General features: G+C 32.6%; 2 protein-coding genes and 1 long non-coding RNA gene across 6 annotated transcripts; 1 reads left to right on the top strand and 2 right to left on the bottom strand.

Moving 5' to 3' along the window:
* Positions 1 to 61: 61 nt before the first annotated feature.
* LOC114714971 (TMV resistance protein N-like) lies at positions 62 to 4,853 on the bottom strand. 4 transcript variants are annotated; one of them, XM_028899769.1, is made up of 4 exons: positions 4,240 to 4,853; positions 1,942 to 3,726; positions 518 to 633; positions 62 to 285 (listed from the first exon to the last, which is right to left on the bottom strand). In XM_028899769.1, the coding sequence occupies exons 1-2, from the start codon at positions 4,725 to 4,727 to the stop codon at positions 2,370 to 2,372; spliced, it is 1,845 nt and encodes a 614-aa protein (XP_028755602.1). In that variant the 5' UTR covers positions 4,728 to 4,853; the 3' UTR covers positions 62 to 285; positions 518 to 633; positions 1,942 to 2,369. The 4 variants fall into 4 exon arrangements, with proteins under 4 accessions (XP_028755602.1, XP_028755601.1, XP_028755603.1 ...); XM_028899768.1 differs by having other exon boundaries at positions 426 to 633; XM_028899770.1 differs by lacking the exon at positions 518 to 633.
* LOC114714975 (uncharacterized) lies at positions 1,513 to 2,430 on the top strand. The gene is made up of 2 exons (XR_003737503.1): positions 1,513 to 1,594; positions 1,897 to 2,430. It is a non-coding gene; the product is annotated as an uncharacterized LOC114714975 (long non-coding RNA).
* Positions 4,854 to 9,404: 4,551 nt separating the features above from the next.
* LOC114714964 (disease resistance-like protein DSC1) lies at positions 9,405 to 11,309 on the bottom strand. The gene is made up of 3 exons (XM_028899760.1): positions 11,101 to 11,309; positions 10,492 to 10,582; positions 9,405 to 10,208 (listed from the first exon to the last, which is right to left on the bottom strand). The coding sequence occupies exons 1-3, from the start codon at positions 11,307 to 11,309 to the stop codon at positions 9,405 to 9,407; spliced, it is 1,104 nt and encodes a 367-aa protein (XP_028755593.1).
* Between the last annotated feature and the right edge of the window lie 5,145 nt (positions 11,310 to 16,454).

Here is a 16,454-nt window from a genome sequence, read left to right on the forward strand (position 1 = left end):
TGGACAAATAAAAACAAGATTAATAAGTAACCAAAACTTAACATTAAGCATCCTCAATCAGTGAAAATAAAACTTAATCAATCAACATGTTTATAGTTCCTCTAGGTTGAAAAGGAAAATTAGTTACACATGACTTTAACCAATCTCAGTCCAGCAACAATAAACTCAAAATCAAAAATCATAATGGAATTCAAAAGCAAAGAAAAGAGAAACTGAAACAATGAAATAGATCTCTTCCTCAATGCGTCTCTCTCTCTCTCTCCTCAGCTATTCCATGAGCTCCCTCTGAAAAAGAAAGGGGGCAAAAAGGAGAATTACAGTGAAGTTTTAAAAAAAAAAAAAAAAACTACCAACAATCTCAATAATAAACTAGAAGTTTTGCAGTACATATATATAATTCAGCTCTCACACAATACCATACTCACAAATCACATATCTTTTGCTCCATAAAAGAAACTTAAATAAACATTGGACTGTTTTGGAGGCTATTTTTTCTGGATGCACCAGCACTGCAGACCTTGTTACATGCTTCTTTTGAAGCTTAGGAGTGCAGCTGACAATTTTTTTTTTTTTCCTTTTTGGGTTTGGAACGATAGCAATTGCATTGTTTCACCGGATAGAGACCATCTACATCTGCAGATTAATTTTCATCCTTGTCAACATACTTTTCATTTTTCAAGTTAGAGCAATTAATAGTAAACTTGAAAGTATATATATAACAGCAACAATATATAGCAATGCATATGTTAAACTGTGCAGCTTTTAGCAATGTCCAGAAGTCACCATTTTATAGCAGTGTTTGTTAAACTTTTAAGCAATGAAAATCCTTGGTTATTATTCTGATTTGACAAATCTGAGTCTACTTCTCTTGTCCAGCCCAAAACTGATTCTGAGGGACTTGCAACTCAAAAACATTGAGTTTGAAAACTAATTTTGTCAACTCATCACCGCTGCACTTCTGTTGCCCCCCCCCCCCCACCCCCACATACAAAACAAATATAATGACAAGAAAATACTACATCGATGGAGAACAAGGAGAAATATTAGCAAATAGGAATAAATGTTTTCCATCAAGTCATATTCTAATAAACTCAATGTCAATGTTTTATCAGCACAAAATTCTCCTTGAAACAATTTTTATGCTTCCTCCACTATCAACAAATCAAGTTTCATAGCATATACAATAAGATCTTAAATTAAAAAAAAAAACACAATCACTTATCCATCCTAAGTCGTTAATGTTGAGTTATGCTAGAGTGTGGAAACCCATATATTATAAAATGAAAGCTCAATGCCATAAGTAAGCGTGAACGGATTGCATCACATGATATTTTATTGATTTATTTTTCTGCTGTGAGATTTAAATGTCAAAGGATCAGAGGACAAAGAAAACACCTATCAGCTTTGCAATCAATCTTTTTCCAAACAACAAAATTAACTATACCTCCTCCGTAAGGATCATCTATAATAAGAACTACCATCTCCACTTTCAGTAACAAGCAGTGTTATTAAAAAAACAAGACAAACATTGAACTGAGAAGTCTGCAGGATCACGGCTGGACAGCTCAACTGACTGATTAAACATTACTTTTAGGTCCCAATTGTAGGAAACATTGACAATGAGAGGTAAGGATTGTGATTGGGATTGAAAAATATGTTAAAAGAGTATATAGAATAAGCTTGCTTGTTACATAGGATTGGACAAACCTACGTAGGTAGGATTGAGGAATACCATCTCCCCCTATGGTATTGCCTAATCCCAAATATATGAGATTGCCCCCTTTAACAAGCTATCTCTCATACTCAACTCTCTTTTCACTCTCTTAACATATTTTCTTAATCACAATCTCAATCCTTACCCTTTATTTTCAATGCTTCGTACCAAACGGGACCCAGATTCTTTCTAAAAGCTATGCATAAAACAAATAAATCAGCACATACCTCCCAATGAAGGTAATGGTCAGTAGCGTCATAATCAGTAGGAATAGAGACTGCATGGACAGAAATCTGCTATTCCTGAGAGCTTTAATGGTATGATCAGCTTTCAAAGATTTCAGAGGTCCTGGTATCCTGTTCCAAACGACATTGGTGGGCACGCCAGCTCATACCGTCCCACAAGGTCCATCCAGAATTTGTTCCATTCTTGGCAAATAATTTCCCAACCCGTTTCTCAAATCAAGTGAGGCATTTGCATTATATTGTCGTTTGAAACGAATATAAGAGCTTTATTTAGAAAGCATGAAATCAGATTTGAAAAATTTTCAAAACTGCAGGGTCTATAGCTGATACACTACTTATCACCTACCTTTGGCCACCCTTCAGTACCACCCCACCAAACATCAATAGCTGATACTCAAACACCATTCCTATCAATCCTCCGTGACCACCGGCCTATATTCCGTTCCAAACAAGACTGCAGGGTCTATACTGCGCACCAGATCGTACTGTAGCACAAGTTTCTGCCAGTGCCATCTTTGTTCAGTATTTTTGTTCCATTCTTTGCAAACTATTTCCCAACCCATTTCTTGAATCATGTCAGGCATTCGTATCATATTGTCATTTGAAACGGATATGAGACCTTTATTTAGAAGTCCTTTTATTCCACAATCACCAAAAATGCCATTGGCATAATGTAGGCTCATGACTTGATCTTCACGTTTTCGTTCAAAAAAGTAAGTGATGTCAAGAAATATCTGCCTTCGTCCGCCATCCAATCCATCATAACTTATTCTCAACACATCTCGAATTGGAGGAGAGGGATGCTTCTCAAGTTTTCTCAATGTATTTTCCCATGCTTCCATATCTTTAGAACAAAGATGCAAACCCAAAACTTTTAAAACTAGAGGAAGGCCCTTGGCATAAGCAACTAGTCTTTTTGAAAGTCCTTCATATTCCCTTTCAGGATGGCTCTTTTTGAAGGCATTTAAGCTGAAAAGCTTGAGGGATTCTTCAGAGTCCAATTCCTTGACCTCATGCATTTTATGAGGCAGTCCTCCTCTAGTATCTAGCGCTTGCTTGTCTTTGCTTGTTACAATAACTCTACTACCAGATCCCCAGCAAATTCCCTCTGTAACCAGATGCTTTAATTGTTCTAGAGTACCCACATCATCAAGCACCACAAAAACTTTTCTTTCACTGATAGGTTTTTCTTGAACAGGAATGGATTTTTCCCCCTGCAGTTCAGAAATAAGTTTGTTACTTAAATATTTCAGCCCATGCTTTTCTGATTCTTCTCTGACATTGTGTAAAAAGCAACAGCCTTCATAGTGGGAAGAGAATTCGTCATATGCAACTTGGGCAATGGTAGTTTTACCCATGCCACTCATGCCACAAATTCCAAGGATTTGAACTTCTTTTGACTCCATTTCCAAAAATGATCTAATACGTGCAACATGTTGATCAATCCCAACAAGGCCTTTTGATTCACTGGGACTAGGATGGATATCATTCAATCTTAACGAAACATCATGTTGATCAATTCCAACAATGCCCTCTGATTCATTAGGACTAGGATGGATATCATTCAATCTTAACGAAACATCATGTTGATCAGTTCCAACAAGGCCTTCTGATTCACTAGGACTAGGATGGATATCATTCACTCTTAACGAAACATCATGTTGATCAGTTCCAACAAGGCCTTCTGATTCACTAGGACTAGAATGGTTATCATTCAATCTTAACGAAACATCGTTGACGATTTTCTTGATGAGCTCAGAGTCATTACTACATCAAAGGAGGAAAAAAGAAGCATCAGAACAAGAAGATGGAATAAATTAACTGATCAACAAGTGTTATAATCATATGCTTAGTACAATTCAGTGACTCCTAATCCAAACCATTTGTGAACTTAAGGTAAAATGATGTCACATTTTTAACCTTCATTCATGATATCAATGGTACTGCAATCGGCACCGTTGCATTAAATTTTGATGTAACCTCCAGCAAATTTTCTACCCTTTTATGGACATAATAATCACTTAATCTGTATATCTCTACTCAAGGTAGGTGTAATAACTCCCCGTTGGAACTTTTAGGATTCAGAAGGAAACTGTTGCAGTATCATTAGAAAATAACCAGCTAAACATTCTGATGCAAAACATGCTTAGTTTCTACGAAACAAAGACAAATGTTTTTTCAAGGTCTAAATTAGGTAAGCCTCCTACACACACACACGGATACATCAACTATTAGAAATTAATGTTTAACAAAAAATGTAGTTTTCAAAAGCTGGCTTACTTGAAATCGGATGAAACATAGCCAGATATGTCAGCAGCATTCTTCAAGGCTGATCTCCAATTTCGCACCTTCAGGTCGTTTCCTTGATACTTCAATTCATGACGAGCAAATGCCTTTTGATAAGCGCCTTTCTGATGCCTTACATCTGAGGGCCTTATGTCGTAGAAAACGGGTAAAACAATCTGTTTGTTCACGTTCTTGCAGTCGATTATTTTTTCTAGCTCATCCAAGCACCAACTTGAAGAGGCATAGTGTTTTGAGAATACGACGATTGAAATACGCGATTCTTGAATTGCTCTCAGAAGCGAAGATGGTATATGTTCTCCTCTCTCTATGTCCTCATCTACAAAGGGTTTAATTTTCACCCGACGTAGTTCCTCTAGCAGGTGGCAGACAAAAATGCGTCTAGTGTCCTCGCCGCTGAAACTGATAAACACATCTTTTATTTGAGAATCATGGAAAGAAGAAGGAGAAGAATCGCAAACCATAGTTGGGGAGGAAGAAATTCAAAACTGGAAACAAAGGGTTTCTTCTCCAGAAACTACACTATACTGCAACAAAATTAAACGATCTGCAGAAGTAAACTGAAGAAAGTAAAATCATAAATAGTTCCCAAGATTTGAACCCCCACCACTACTAGAGACTGCAGGAAGGTTCCGTATTATAATCCATGTTTTTTATACTATTCGTTGACATGGAGTCAACTGGGACCGACCTGGCCTCTGGAATGTGGATATTACAAAAGCCATCATGCTTTCTTTGTCGTTTTATTTGAGCAGGACCAAAAGAAAAATAACTAGCGTTGGGCGGCTGTAAAGTTGTCCGTGTAACGGGGACTACCCAATTTTTCATATTAAATTGTCTCACCAAATTTTCTCTAAAAGCTAAAATGTTAGAGTTATGAAGACTTCCTTGAGAAAGTTTGAAGTAGAAATGTCAGGTGACCATAGAGTCCACCACGCAACCAGCCCATTTACAATGCTATATACGCGTCCTATGTTGCAGGGTCTGAAATTTATAAATTCAAAAAGTTTTTTGAGACTAATCTTTTAGAATTAAGTTTTTTTTTGGACTTACACTTTTTATATTGGTGCTCTTATTGGGTCCGTTTGGATCAATGATTAGGAAAGTAGCTTTTGAAAAAGTAAAGTTGGGTAAAAACTAAATTAGATAAATTAAATTATATTTGGATTGGAGTTCAAAAAAGTTTGTTTGCAAAAGTGAGATTGATAAAAGGTTGTTTGAATTATGATTGAATAAAAGTAAGTTTAGTTGTAAAATGACCAAAATAGGTATGAGTTTTAATAAATAATGAAACATGATTAAAAAAATAATTTCATATAATACAATGAAAGTAAAATAATTTAATATGAAGAAGTCAAATTTAATGAGTGGATTAAATTTTAAAACTTTAGAGAAATCATAAAAAATATTTTAAATATAAAGTGAAACATGAAAAAAATGAATTGAGATAATACAATAAATTTAAATTAATTTAATATGAAGAAGTGAAATTGATTGAGTGAATTAAATTTTAAAACTTTAGAGACATCATAAAAAATAATTTAAATATAAAGTGAAATATGAAAAATTAAAAGTATATTTCTAGGAGTTTATTTAAAAATAAAAGTATATTTCTAATTTATTTATTACTTTTAACTAATTTTAACTGATTTTTTGTTATTTACAAATTTGTTATTTGAGACTTATAATAAGAACCAAAAGAGATAATAAATTTCTTAACTTGATTCTAGCAATGCTTCCCATAATAACAATAATAAGAGTAGCATTTTTTTGTTGGCCGAAAAACATTGATGATCCTCAATAAATCCCACATTCGTTGCCTTCATTAGCATGTAATGGTAACAATGACCTTGATCCTTCCGACCTTAGCAATTAGCGTTCACCCACCGAAGACTATGTTTAAATATCTGTTGCTTTTCCACCACCGATGGTTTTTGTTTAAATGCCAGAGAGTTAACTTTTAACAAAAGGAGGTTTTGTTTGAAATTAAGGAGAATAATAAATATGGGAGAGTCATAAATCCCCTCAAAACAAGAATTCCCTTTCTTGTTCTGTGATTTGCGATGATCTTTTTTATTTACGACTTGCAAATTCAATAGTAAATACTTTCAACAAAAGTAACCGCTTGAAATATATTTTTATCACTCTCTACATTAAAGTTTTAAAAGATTGTTTTGGTAATATTTTTTTTTCAAAATAAATAATTCCTACAAAAAGTTTTTTTTAAAGAAAAGAAAAAGAAGACAAAACTAAAGGGTAAGAGGGAGAGGGGGGATGAGGGAGTTGAAATAGAGGAGAGAGATCAAAGAGCTGACACCAGGACAAAATGCACCTCACAAAAAGAAAAAGTGAGAGACATTTTTGAGGATTAATGGACATGGTATTGTCACCCTGTGTGGAAAAATTCACGTTTTTTTGCATTCCAAATTTGTTTGTGTACCGAGTCCCTTTTATTTATAAATTTTTATATGTGTAGTTGTTATTGAGCCATTTTTTGGGTTGTTAAAATACATATTTCAACTTGTAAACTTACTGTATACAAAAAAAAACTTGTAAACTTAACTATGAAAATTTTTTAATTTTATTTGTTTATAGCTTAGCTTGTTATTTTGAAAATTGAGAGTTGTAAATTTGTATACACATACAAGTTTGGAAAAATGACCACAAAATACTATATAAAAATAAAAAAGACAAAACATGCATCTAAATAAATAAAATGACCAAATGGGTATGGAGTACTAATCTGGAATTTGTACTTTTGGTATAAAGACTAAAATGTCCTGATTGTTTTTGAAAATTGAGGAATGTATTCGTGCAATGGAGAAAGGAAGAAACTAACTTCCTCATATGCTGATAAAAACATTTAAACACAAAAACTGAGGAATGTATTCGTGCAACGGAAAAATATAGATAATTTTTATTGATTTTTAAAATAATTATTTCTTTCATATGCTGATAAAAACATTTAAACATATTCATAAAAGAAAATTTAACACATATTTTAATTTTAATTCTTTATCATATTTGATACCTACTTATTTAATAATATTTTAGACAAACGCATTACCCAAAGCAGTTACATAAAAAGTATGACATATTCATTTGTTGTTTTCTCAAAAGTTACTCAATTTTTCAATTAAAATTTAAATATTTTTTTGGGAAAATCATTTTTGTAATTATCTATATTTTTCCTTAATTTTAGCTTGATTCACATGTATTCTTCTCTTTTAATTACATAGATTAATTTTGTTTTGCTAGCATAGTCAATTTTATAACTTTACTTTATCAGTACCGCTAGACATTGTACAAAAACTAACAGTGTCAACAAAACAAAATTAAAGTATTTTTCTATGGAGTTTTTTTTTTTTGGGTGCCTTTATAAGAACTCAAATTCATATATAATAATCTTCTTGTTTTTAGGATATTCGCATTTGGGGCGCTGAGTTCCCATCATTTGAAGCTACATATCTCAATGTAAACAATAATTACTGACTGGAAAAAAAGTAATGAGACGTTGTGCAAAAGCCATGACCTTTCATCCATTTCAATATTACTATTTACAAGTATGGCATTACTTATACATAATTCAGCTCTCACATATTCAGTGATACAATCCTCACAACTTACATATCTTTTGATTCATACAAGAAACTAAAACAAACATCGAACTCTTTTGGCGGCTATTTCTTCTGGATGCACCAAAACCGCACAGCTAGTTCCACACTTCTTTTGGAGCTTAGGAGTGCAGTTGACAACCTTTTTTTTTTGGGTGGAAAGATGGCAATTGCTTTGTTTCACAGGATAGAAACCATCTACACATGCAAATTAATATTTCCATCCTTGTCAACATACCTTTCTTTTTTCAAGTTAGAGCAATTAATAGTAAACTTGAAAGTATATCCACAACAGCAACAATATATAACAATGTATATGTTAAACTGTGCAGTTTTTAGCAATGTCCAGAAGTTGCCATATTATAACAGTGTTTATTAAACTTTCAGCAAGGAAAATCCTTGGTTATTATTCTGATTTGACAAATCTGAGTCTACTCATCGCCACTGATCCTGAGGGACCTGCAGCTCAAAAAACCTTAAGCTTGAAAACAAATTTTGTCAACTCATCGCCACTGAACTTTTTTTATGCAAAACAAATTTAATGACAAGAAAATAATACATCAATGGAGAACAAGTAGAAATATGAGCAAATAGGAATATGCCTTTTCCATCGAGTCATATTCTAATGAACTCAATGTTTTATCAGCACAAAATTCTCCTCGTTTGGCCTCAGAGTTACAACTTAGATGCTTTATAACCTTGGTTTCCTCTCCTCAGTCAAGAAACAACACACAGAAACACACACATAATCACTTACCCATCTAAAGTTTGTTAGAGTTATGCTAGAGTTTGGAAACCCATGTATTGACAACTCAATGCCATAAATGAGCGTAAATGGATTACATCATATGTCAATGTTATTGGTTTATTTTTTTCTGTTGTGAAATTTAGACGCCAAAGGATCAGAGGACAAAGACATCCAAGAACGTTTATCAGTTTTGCAGTCAATCTTTTTCAAAACAATAAAACAAACTGTGCCTTCTCCGTAAAAGGCAGCATCTATAATAAGAATTACTATCTCCAAATTCAGTAACATGCAGAGTTATCAAAAAATCAGACCAGACATTGAATTGAGAAGGCTGCAGGATCACGGTCGGACAGCTCCACTGACAGATTGAATATTACTTTTAGATTCTTTCTAAAAGCTATGCATAAAACAAACAATCAAGGTAATGATCAGTAGCTTCATAATCAGTAAGAATAAAGACTATATGGGTGGAGATCTGCTATACCTGAGAGTTTTAATGGTATGATCAGCTTTACAGGCGAAAGAGCTCGATCCATACTTGACTGGCTTGTAAACCTACATCCACAGTTTAACATTTTGAAGTTACCAAGAAGATCAGGCATCACATTGAAATCATCTTTCTCAGCCCATACCAAATCAAAATTCCAGAGAAAGCATGAAATCAGATTTGAAAAATTTTCAAAAAATCACAAGAAATACACTACTTATCACCTACCTTTAGCCACCCTTCAGCACCACCCCACCAAACATCAATAGCTGATGCTCAAACACCCTTCCCATCAATCCTCCGTGACCACCGGCCTATATTCCGTTCCAAACAAGACCACAGGGTCTCTACTGCGCACCTGATCGTACTGTAGCACAAGTTTCTCCCAGTGCCATCTTTGTTCAGTATTTTTGTTCCATTCTCTGCAAACTATTTCCCAACCCATTTCTTGAATCATGTCAGGCATTCGTATCATATTGTCATTTGAAACGGATATGAGACCTTTATTTAGAAGTCCTTTTATTCCACAATCACCAAAAATGCCATTGGCATAATGTAGGCTCATGACTTGATCTTTACGTTTTCGTTCAAAAAAGTAAGTAATGTCAAGAAATATCTGCCTTCGTCCGCCATCCAATCCGTCATAACTTATTCTCAACACATCTCGAATTGGAGGAGAGGGATGCCTCTCAAGTTTTCTCAATGTATTTTCCCATGCTTCTATATCTCTAGAACAAAGACGCAAACCCAAAACTTTTAAAACTAGAGGAAGGCCCTTGGCATAAGCAACTAGTCTTTTTGAAAGTTCTTCATATCCCCTCTCAGGATGGCTCTTTTTGAAGGCATTTAAGCTGAAAAGCTTGAGGGATTCTTCAAAGTCCAATTCCTTGACCTCAAGCATTTCATGAAGTAGTCCTCCTATAGTAGCTAGTGCTTGCTTGTATTTGCTTGTTACAATGACTCTACTACCAGGTCCCCAGCAAATTCCCTCTGTAACCAGATGCTTTAATTGTTCTAGAGTACCCACATCATCAAGCACCACAAAAACTTTTCTTTTACTAAGAGGTTTTTCTTGAACAGGAATGTATTTTTCCTCCTGCAGTTCAGAAATAAGTTTGTCACTTAAATATTTCAGCCCATGCTTTGCGGATTCTTCTCTGACATTGTGTAAAAAGCAACAGCCTTCATAGTGGGAAGAGAATTTGTCATATGCAACTTGGGCAATGGTTGTTTTACCTATGCCACTCATGCCACAAATTCCAAGGATTTTAATTTCTTTTGACTCCCTTTCCAAAAATGATCTAATAAGTGCAACATGTTGATCAATTCCAACAAGGCCTTTTTTTTTTTTTTTTCTTGGGGGGGGGAGAGAATCCAACAAGGCCTTTTGATTCACTAGGAGAAGGACGGATAACATTCAATCTTAACGAAACATCTTTGACGATTATATCGATGAGCTCGGAGTCATTACTACATCAAAGGAGGAAAAAATAAGTATCAGAACGAGAAGATGGAATAAATTGACTGATCAACTAGTGTTACAATTATATGCTTAATACAATTCAGTGACTCCTAATCCGAACCACTTGTGGACTTAATAGTTCATACTTAAGGTAAAATGATGTCACAAGGTAAAATGATGTCACATTTTTAATCTTCATTCATGATATCAATGGCACTGCAATCAGCGTTGTTGCATTAAATTTTCATGTAACCTCCCGCAAATTTTTTACCCTTTTATGGATAACCTGTTGGAACTTTTAGGATTCAGAAGGAAGCTGTTGCAATATCATTAGAAAATAACCAGCAAAACATTCTGATGCAAAACATGCTTAGTTTCTACGAAACAAAGACAAATGCTTTTTCAAGGTCTAAATTAGGTAAGCCTCCTATCCCCCCCGAAAAAAAAAAACACACGCGCACGCGGATATATCAACTGTTAGAAATTAACGTTTAACAAACAATGTAGTTTTCGAAAGCTGGCTTACCCGAAATGGGATGAAACATAGCCAGATAGGCCAGCAGCATTTTTCAAGGCTGATCTCCAATTTTGCACCTTCAAGTTGTTTCCTTGATACTTCAATTCATGACGAGCAAATGCCTTCTTAAAAGGGCCTTTTTGATGCCGTACACTTGAGGGATCTATGTCGTAGAAAACGGGTAAAACAATCTGTTTGTTCACATTCCTGCACTCCATTATTTTTTCAAGCTCATCCAAGCACCAAGTTGAAGAGGCATAGCTTTTTGAGAATATGACGATTGAAATTGGCAATTCTTCAATTGCTCCCAGAAGCGAAGAAGATATTTCTTCTCCTCTCTTTAGGTCCTCATCTACGTAGGGTTTGATTTTCCGCCGACGTAGTCCCTTTAGCAGATGGGGCATAAAACTGCGTCTAGTGTCCTTGCCGCGGAAACTGATAAACACATCGTATTTTTGTTTTTTGGCCTGAACATCGTCTTTTTATTTGAGAATCATGTAAAAAAGAAGGAGAAGAAGGAGAAGAAGAAGAAAGAGCCATAGTCTGGAAACAATGGGTTTCTTCTCCAGAAACTACACTATACCGCAACAAAATTAAACTATCTGCAGAAGTAAAAGAAAACAAAGTAAAGTCATAAATAGTTCCTAAGATTTGAACCCCCACCACCACCAGAGACTGCAGGAAGACAAAAAAGAAAAACTCAGACCACCAAATATTTTTAGATTGAGTCCAATTTTTTAGACTTATCCAACTTCGGCTGATAGATTTATCTCAGTCCAATTTGATACAGAGCGAGTCATACAGGACCATAAAAAGTGGTAAAACTATACCAAGTATTTTAATTTTTTTAAAATTTTAATGAAGATACTTGATAGTGGAGTTTTGTTTCCTTTTATTATTTTATCTGATTCAATTTATATTAGTTTGAACCGTAATAAATTTTACAATTAAAATAAGCAGATCCAAAAAATTAGGGGTTCCACTCCAAAAAAATTTTAAAAAATAGTTTAAAGGTACTGAATAATTGTATAGTATTTAGTCAGATTTATTTTTAAATTTTTATTAGTATGATGATGTTGCACATTATAAGTTCTTAGATCAATCTGAACGCACTATGCCGCTAAGACAATTCGGACCCGGCAACGACCGTGATTACAAAACCCTAGGAATTTTTTATTATTATTTTGAATAATCAAACTGGAAATAAAAATCTGGACTCATGGGATTAAAATGGCCTGAGATGTCATATTTTTATTTGTAGAAGCACAAATGACGTGGTGCACTAGGAATTTCTCTTTTTTCAAGAGGTGAAAGTTGATCAGTTGATGGGAAAAGTCGAGCTTTGATGTTTGATGTTTCTTATACTTCGTAGATGGTACTATTTAGTTTTTTACTCGACCTTCTAATCCGTTTGGACGGTGAGAATGAAGAAGCGAAAACGACAAGTAAAGAGGTGTAAATATATGAGCTTCTAATTTGAAAATCTCAACTCCTCATCAGAGACTCACCAACATCCCCCAGCTGGACGCGACTAAAGTGGTGGCTACCGGGATCTCATTTTGTATTAATAAGAGTTAATAGTGTTAATATTAAAGTACTAAAAATATCCTTTAGAAGGTTAAAGAACTAAAATGAAATTTGATGAAAATTTAAAATTGGCAAATTTAGGCCCTATTTGTTTTTATTCTTTGTTTTCTTGTTCTCAAAATGATTTTGTAAAATTGCTTCTTAGAACTATTTTTGAAAACAAAAAATTAAAAGAATTTATTTGGATAATAATTTTAAAAAATCATGTTTACAAGAAAAAATGATAAAAAATCACAATTGGTAAGCAATAGTTGTTGCTAGTATTGATAAGTAGTAGATAGTAAGTGAGAAGAGAAGAAGATTTTTCAAAATTTTTCAAATCAAAACATAAAAAACATAAAAACAAAAACAAGAAAACATGTAAAAGTTGTTTTGATTTTTCAGTTTTTAAAAACAAGTTACTGCTTTTTTTTGTTTTTTTAAACAATCAACTAAAAGCAAGTTACCAAACAAGTGTTTTTGTTTTTCTGTTTTTAAAAACAAAAAATTGTTTTTAAAACAAGAAACCAAACAAGTCCTTATACTTGGAAAAATTCCTTACAAAGGATCCTAAATATATGGAATTTTAGTTTAAGTACCTAACACTTGAAAATGACAGAAAAGGGAATGAAGGCTGAATTGACATTTTGAAAATATTGTGATATTACCCATTTGCCTTTGTATGACACCAATGACATTAATAGAATTGAAAATTACAAGTGCTCAACTATAATAATAAGTATTAAATTGGAAATTACAAGTTTTATTAAAAAAAATTTTGTCCTGCATTATTTTAGTTAGTTAATCAACAAAGTTTTGAACTAGAAATGATAAGTGTTTAATTGGTAATGACAAGTATTGAACTAGAAATAACAAGTTTCATAACTCTTCTTATATCATAGAAAGGCATATAGGTAATTTCAAAATATTTTCAAAATGCCAGTTTAGGCCTCTCTTCTTTCCTATTATTTTCAAGTGTTAGGTGCCTGAATTGAAATTTCACATTATTGGAAGTTCTTTATAAGGGATTTTTTTTCCTTTATACTTTAGCCTTTTAAAAGTAAAAATTATAAGAACCTATGAGACTGGAATAATTTTGTGTTCTCACAAACAGAAAAACAATTTTTTTTGATAATTTGTTTTAGTTGATTATTTTTTTTAAAAAAAAAAGAAAAAAACAGTAACATATTTCCAAAAAGTAAAAAACCAAAACAATTTTTTTCATGCTTTCTTGTTTTTTTTTTGTTTTGAAAAATTGAAGAAATATTATTCTCTTCTCACGTACTACCCACTACATATTACTACCGAAGACAATTACCACCTGCTAAGTGCGATTTTTTATTTTATTTTATTTAAATTTGATTTTTCAAAATTGCCATCCAAACAATTCTTTTGTTTGTTTTCAAATTTTGTTCTAAGAAACAATTTTATAAAATTGTTTTGAGAAAAAAAATGCAGAACAAAACAAACAGGCCCTATGTTTTTAAATCTTGAAGACCCAATCTTTGCTTGATATTTCTTAAACAAAAAAAATAGGTTAATGTTTTGCAAAGCAAGACGGTATTTGTTTACCGTCATGTTAGTTATTTGATTTTATTTCCCAGTTATGTTATTTGTTTTCTTTCTTTGTATTTGTAGATTGTATTGCACGTTTGAGTCTTTGTTTTGTTTCTGGCCTTGGCTATTAGTGTTTGTATTTTTTCAAAAAAATTGATAAAGTTGACTTGTTTTAGCAAGAGAAAAAAAACAGAAACGGAATAAAAACAATAAGTATTTCTTATACATTATAGAATATAAAGGAGCGCTTTGTGTGATATAATTTTTAATTTTGATAAATGCTTTTATAGATTTTTTTTTGCCGAAGGTTTTATACATTTTTAAAATAATTATTTCTTTCACATGTTGATAAAAACATTTAAACACATGTTCATTAAAAAAAAATTTAATGCAAAAGTTTAATTTTAATTCTTTATCATATTTAATACCTACTTTAACAATAGTTTAGACAAGCGCATTACTCAAAACAGTTATTAAAAAAAACATTTATTTTGTTGTTGTCTCAAAATTACTCAATTTTTCAATTAAACTTTAAAAACTACAAGAGCTACATAACTAATTTGCAAATATTAAAAAAATTAATCCAATTAGTTATTTGTGATAAATAAATATTGTCTTCATAAAATATCCTTATTGATCAAGTGTATTTGAATTACTTTTTGATGATATAGCAGCTTCATATTACTTGAGGAAAAAAATAAATAAATATTGAAAACAAAATGGATTAGAATCTCATATTTAAAATCAAATTGAATCTTCAACTAAATCAAATAGTTTTCTTTAGAAAAAATCATTTTGTAAGTATCTATAATTTTTCTTAATTTTTCATTTGGTACCTTTGTACTTTTCTCTTCTAATTAAATACATTAATTTTGTTCTGGGAGCATAGCCAATTTATGATATTTTGTTTGCTGTTATAAAAACCTGTATTCCCGGAGTAATTTTTTTTACTGTTAAAACCTGTATTCAAGGAGTATATCTTGCTGGTATAAAAACTTCTTTTCATCTACCATAATTTTATTGTTGTTAGGATATTCATATTTGGGTTGCTGATTTCCCATCACTTGAAGCAATATATGTCAATGCAAACAATACTTGAGGTACTGATTGAAAAAAAATATAAAAAGAGACATTGTGGAAAAACCTATAACCTTTTATCCATTTCAAAACTACTTTTACAAATATTGCATTACATATACATAATTTAGCTCTCACATATTAAATGATACAATACTCACAAATTACATATCTTTTGCTCCATACAAGAAACTAAAATAAACATTGGGCTGTTTTTTAGGCTATTTTTTCTGGATGCACCAACACTGGACACCTTGTTAGACACTTCTTCTGAAGCTTAGGAGTACAGCTGACAGAAGATGGCAATTTCTTTGTTTCACTGGATAGAGACCATCTACATCTGCCAATTAATTTTCATCCTTGTCAACATACTTTCTTTTTTCAGGTTAGAGCAATTAATAGTAAACTTGAAAGTATATCAATAACAGCAACAATATATAGCATGCATATGTTAAACTGTGCAGTTTTTAGCAATGTCCAGAAGTCACCATTTTATAGCAGTGTTTGTTGTTAAACTTTAAGCAATGAAAATCCTTGGTTATTATTCTGATTTGACAAATCTGAGTCTACTTCCCTCGTCCAGTCCAAAACTGATTCTGAGAGACTTGCAACCCAAAAACATTAAGTTTAAAAACAAATTTTGCCAACTCATCACCGCTGCACAATTTTTTTTTCCGCATGCAAAACAAATATAATGACAAGAAAATAATACATCAATGGAGAACAAGGAGGAATAAATCTATTCCATCAAGCCATATTTTAATAAACTCAATGCCAATGTTTTATCAGCACAAAATTCTCCTTGTTTGCCCTCGGAGTTTCAACCTAGATGGTTGATAACGTTAGTTTCCTATTCCCAGTCAAGAAACAATTTTTATGCTTCCTCCACTATTAACAAATCAAGTTTCATAGCATATGCAATAAGATCTTAAATTAAAAAAAAAAAAAAGACACAATCACTTATCCATCCTAAGTTTGTTAATGTTGAGTTATGCTAGAGTTTGGAAACCCATATATTATAAAATGAAAGCTCAATGCCATAAATAAGTGTGAATGGATTGCATCACATGTTAATTTTATTGGTTTATTTTTCTGTTGTGAGATTTAGATGTCAAAGGATCAGAGGACAAAGAAAACGCCTATCAGCTTTGCAATCAATCTTT

This window comes from Neltuma alba, unplaced genomic scaffold (genome assembly GCF_004799145.2).
Source record: "Neltuma alba isolate B1F8T4 unplaced genomic scaffold, ASM479914v2 tig00011559_pilon, whole genome shotgun sequence".
Classification (NCBI taxonomy): domain Eukaryota; kingdom Viridiplantae; phylum Streptophyta; class Magnoliopsida; order Fabales; family Fabaceae; genus Neltuma; species Neltuma alba.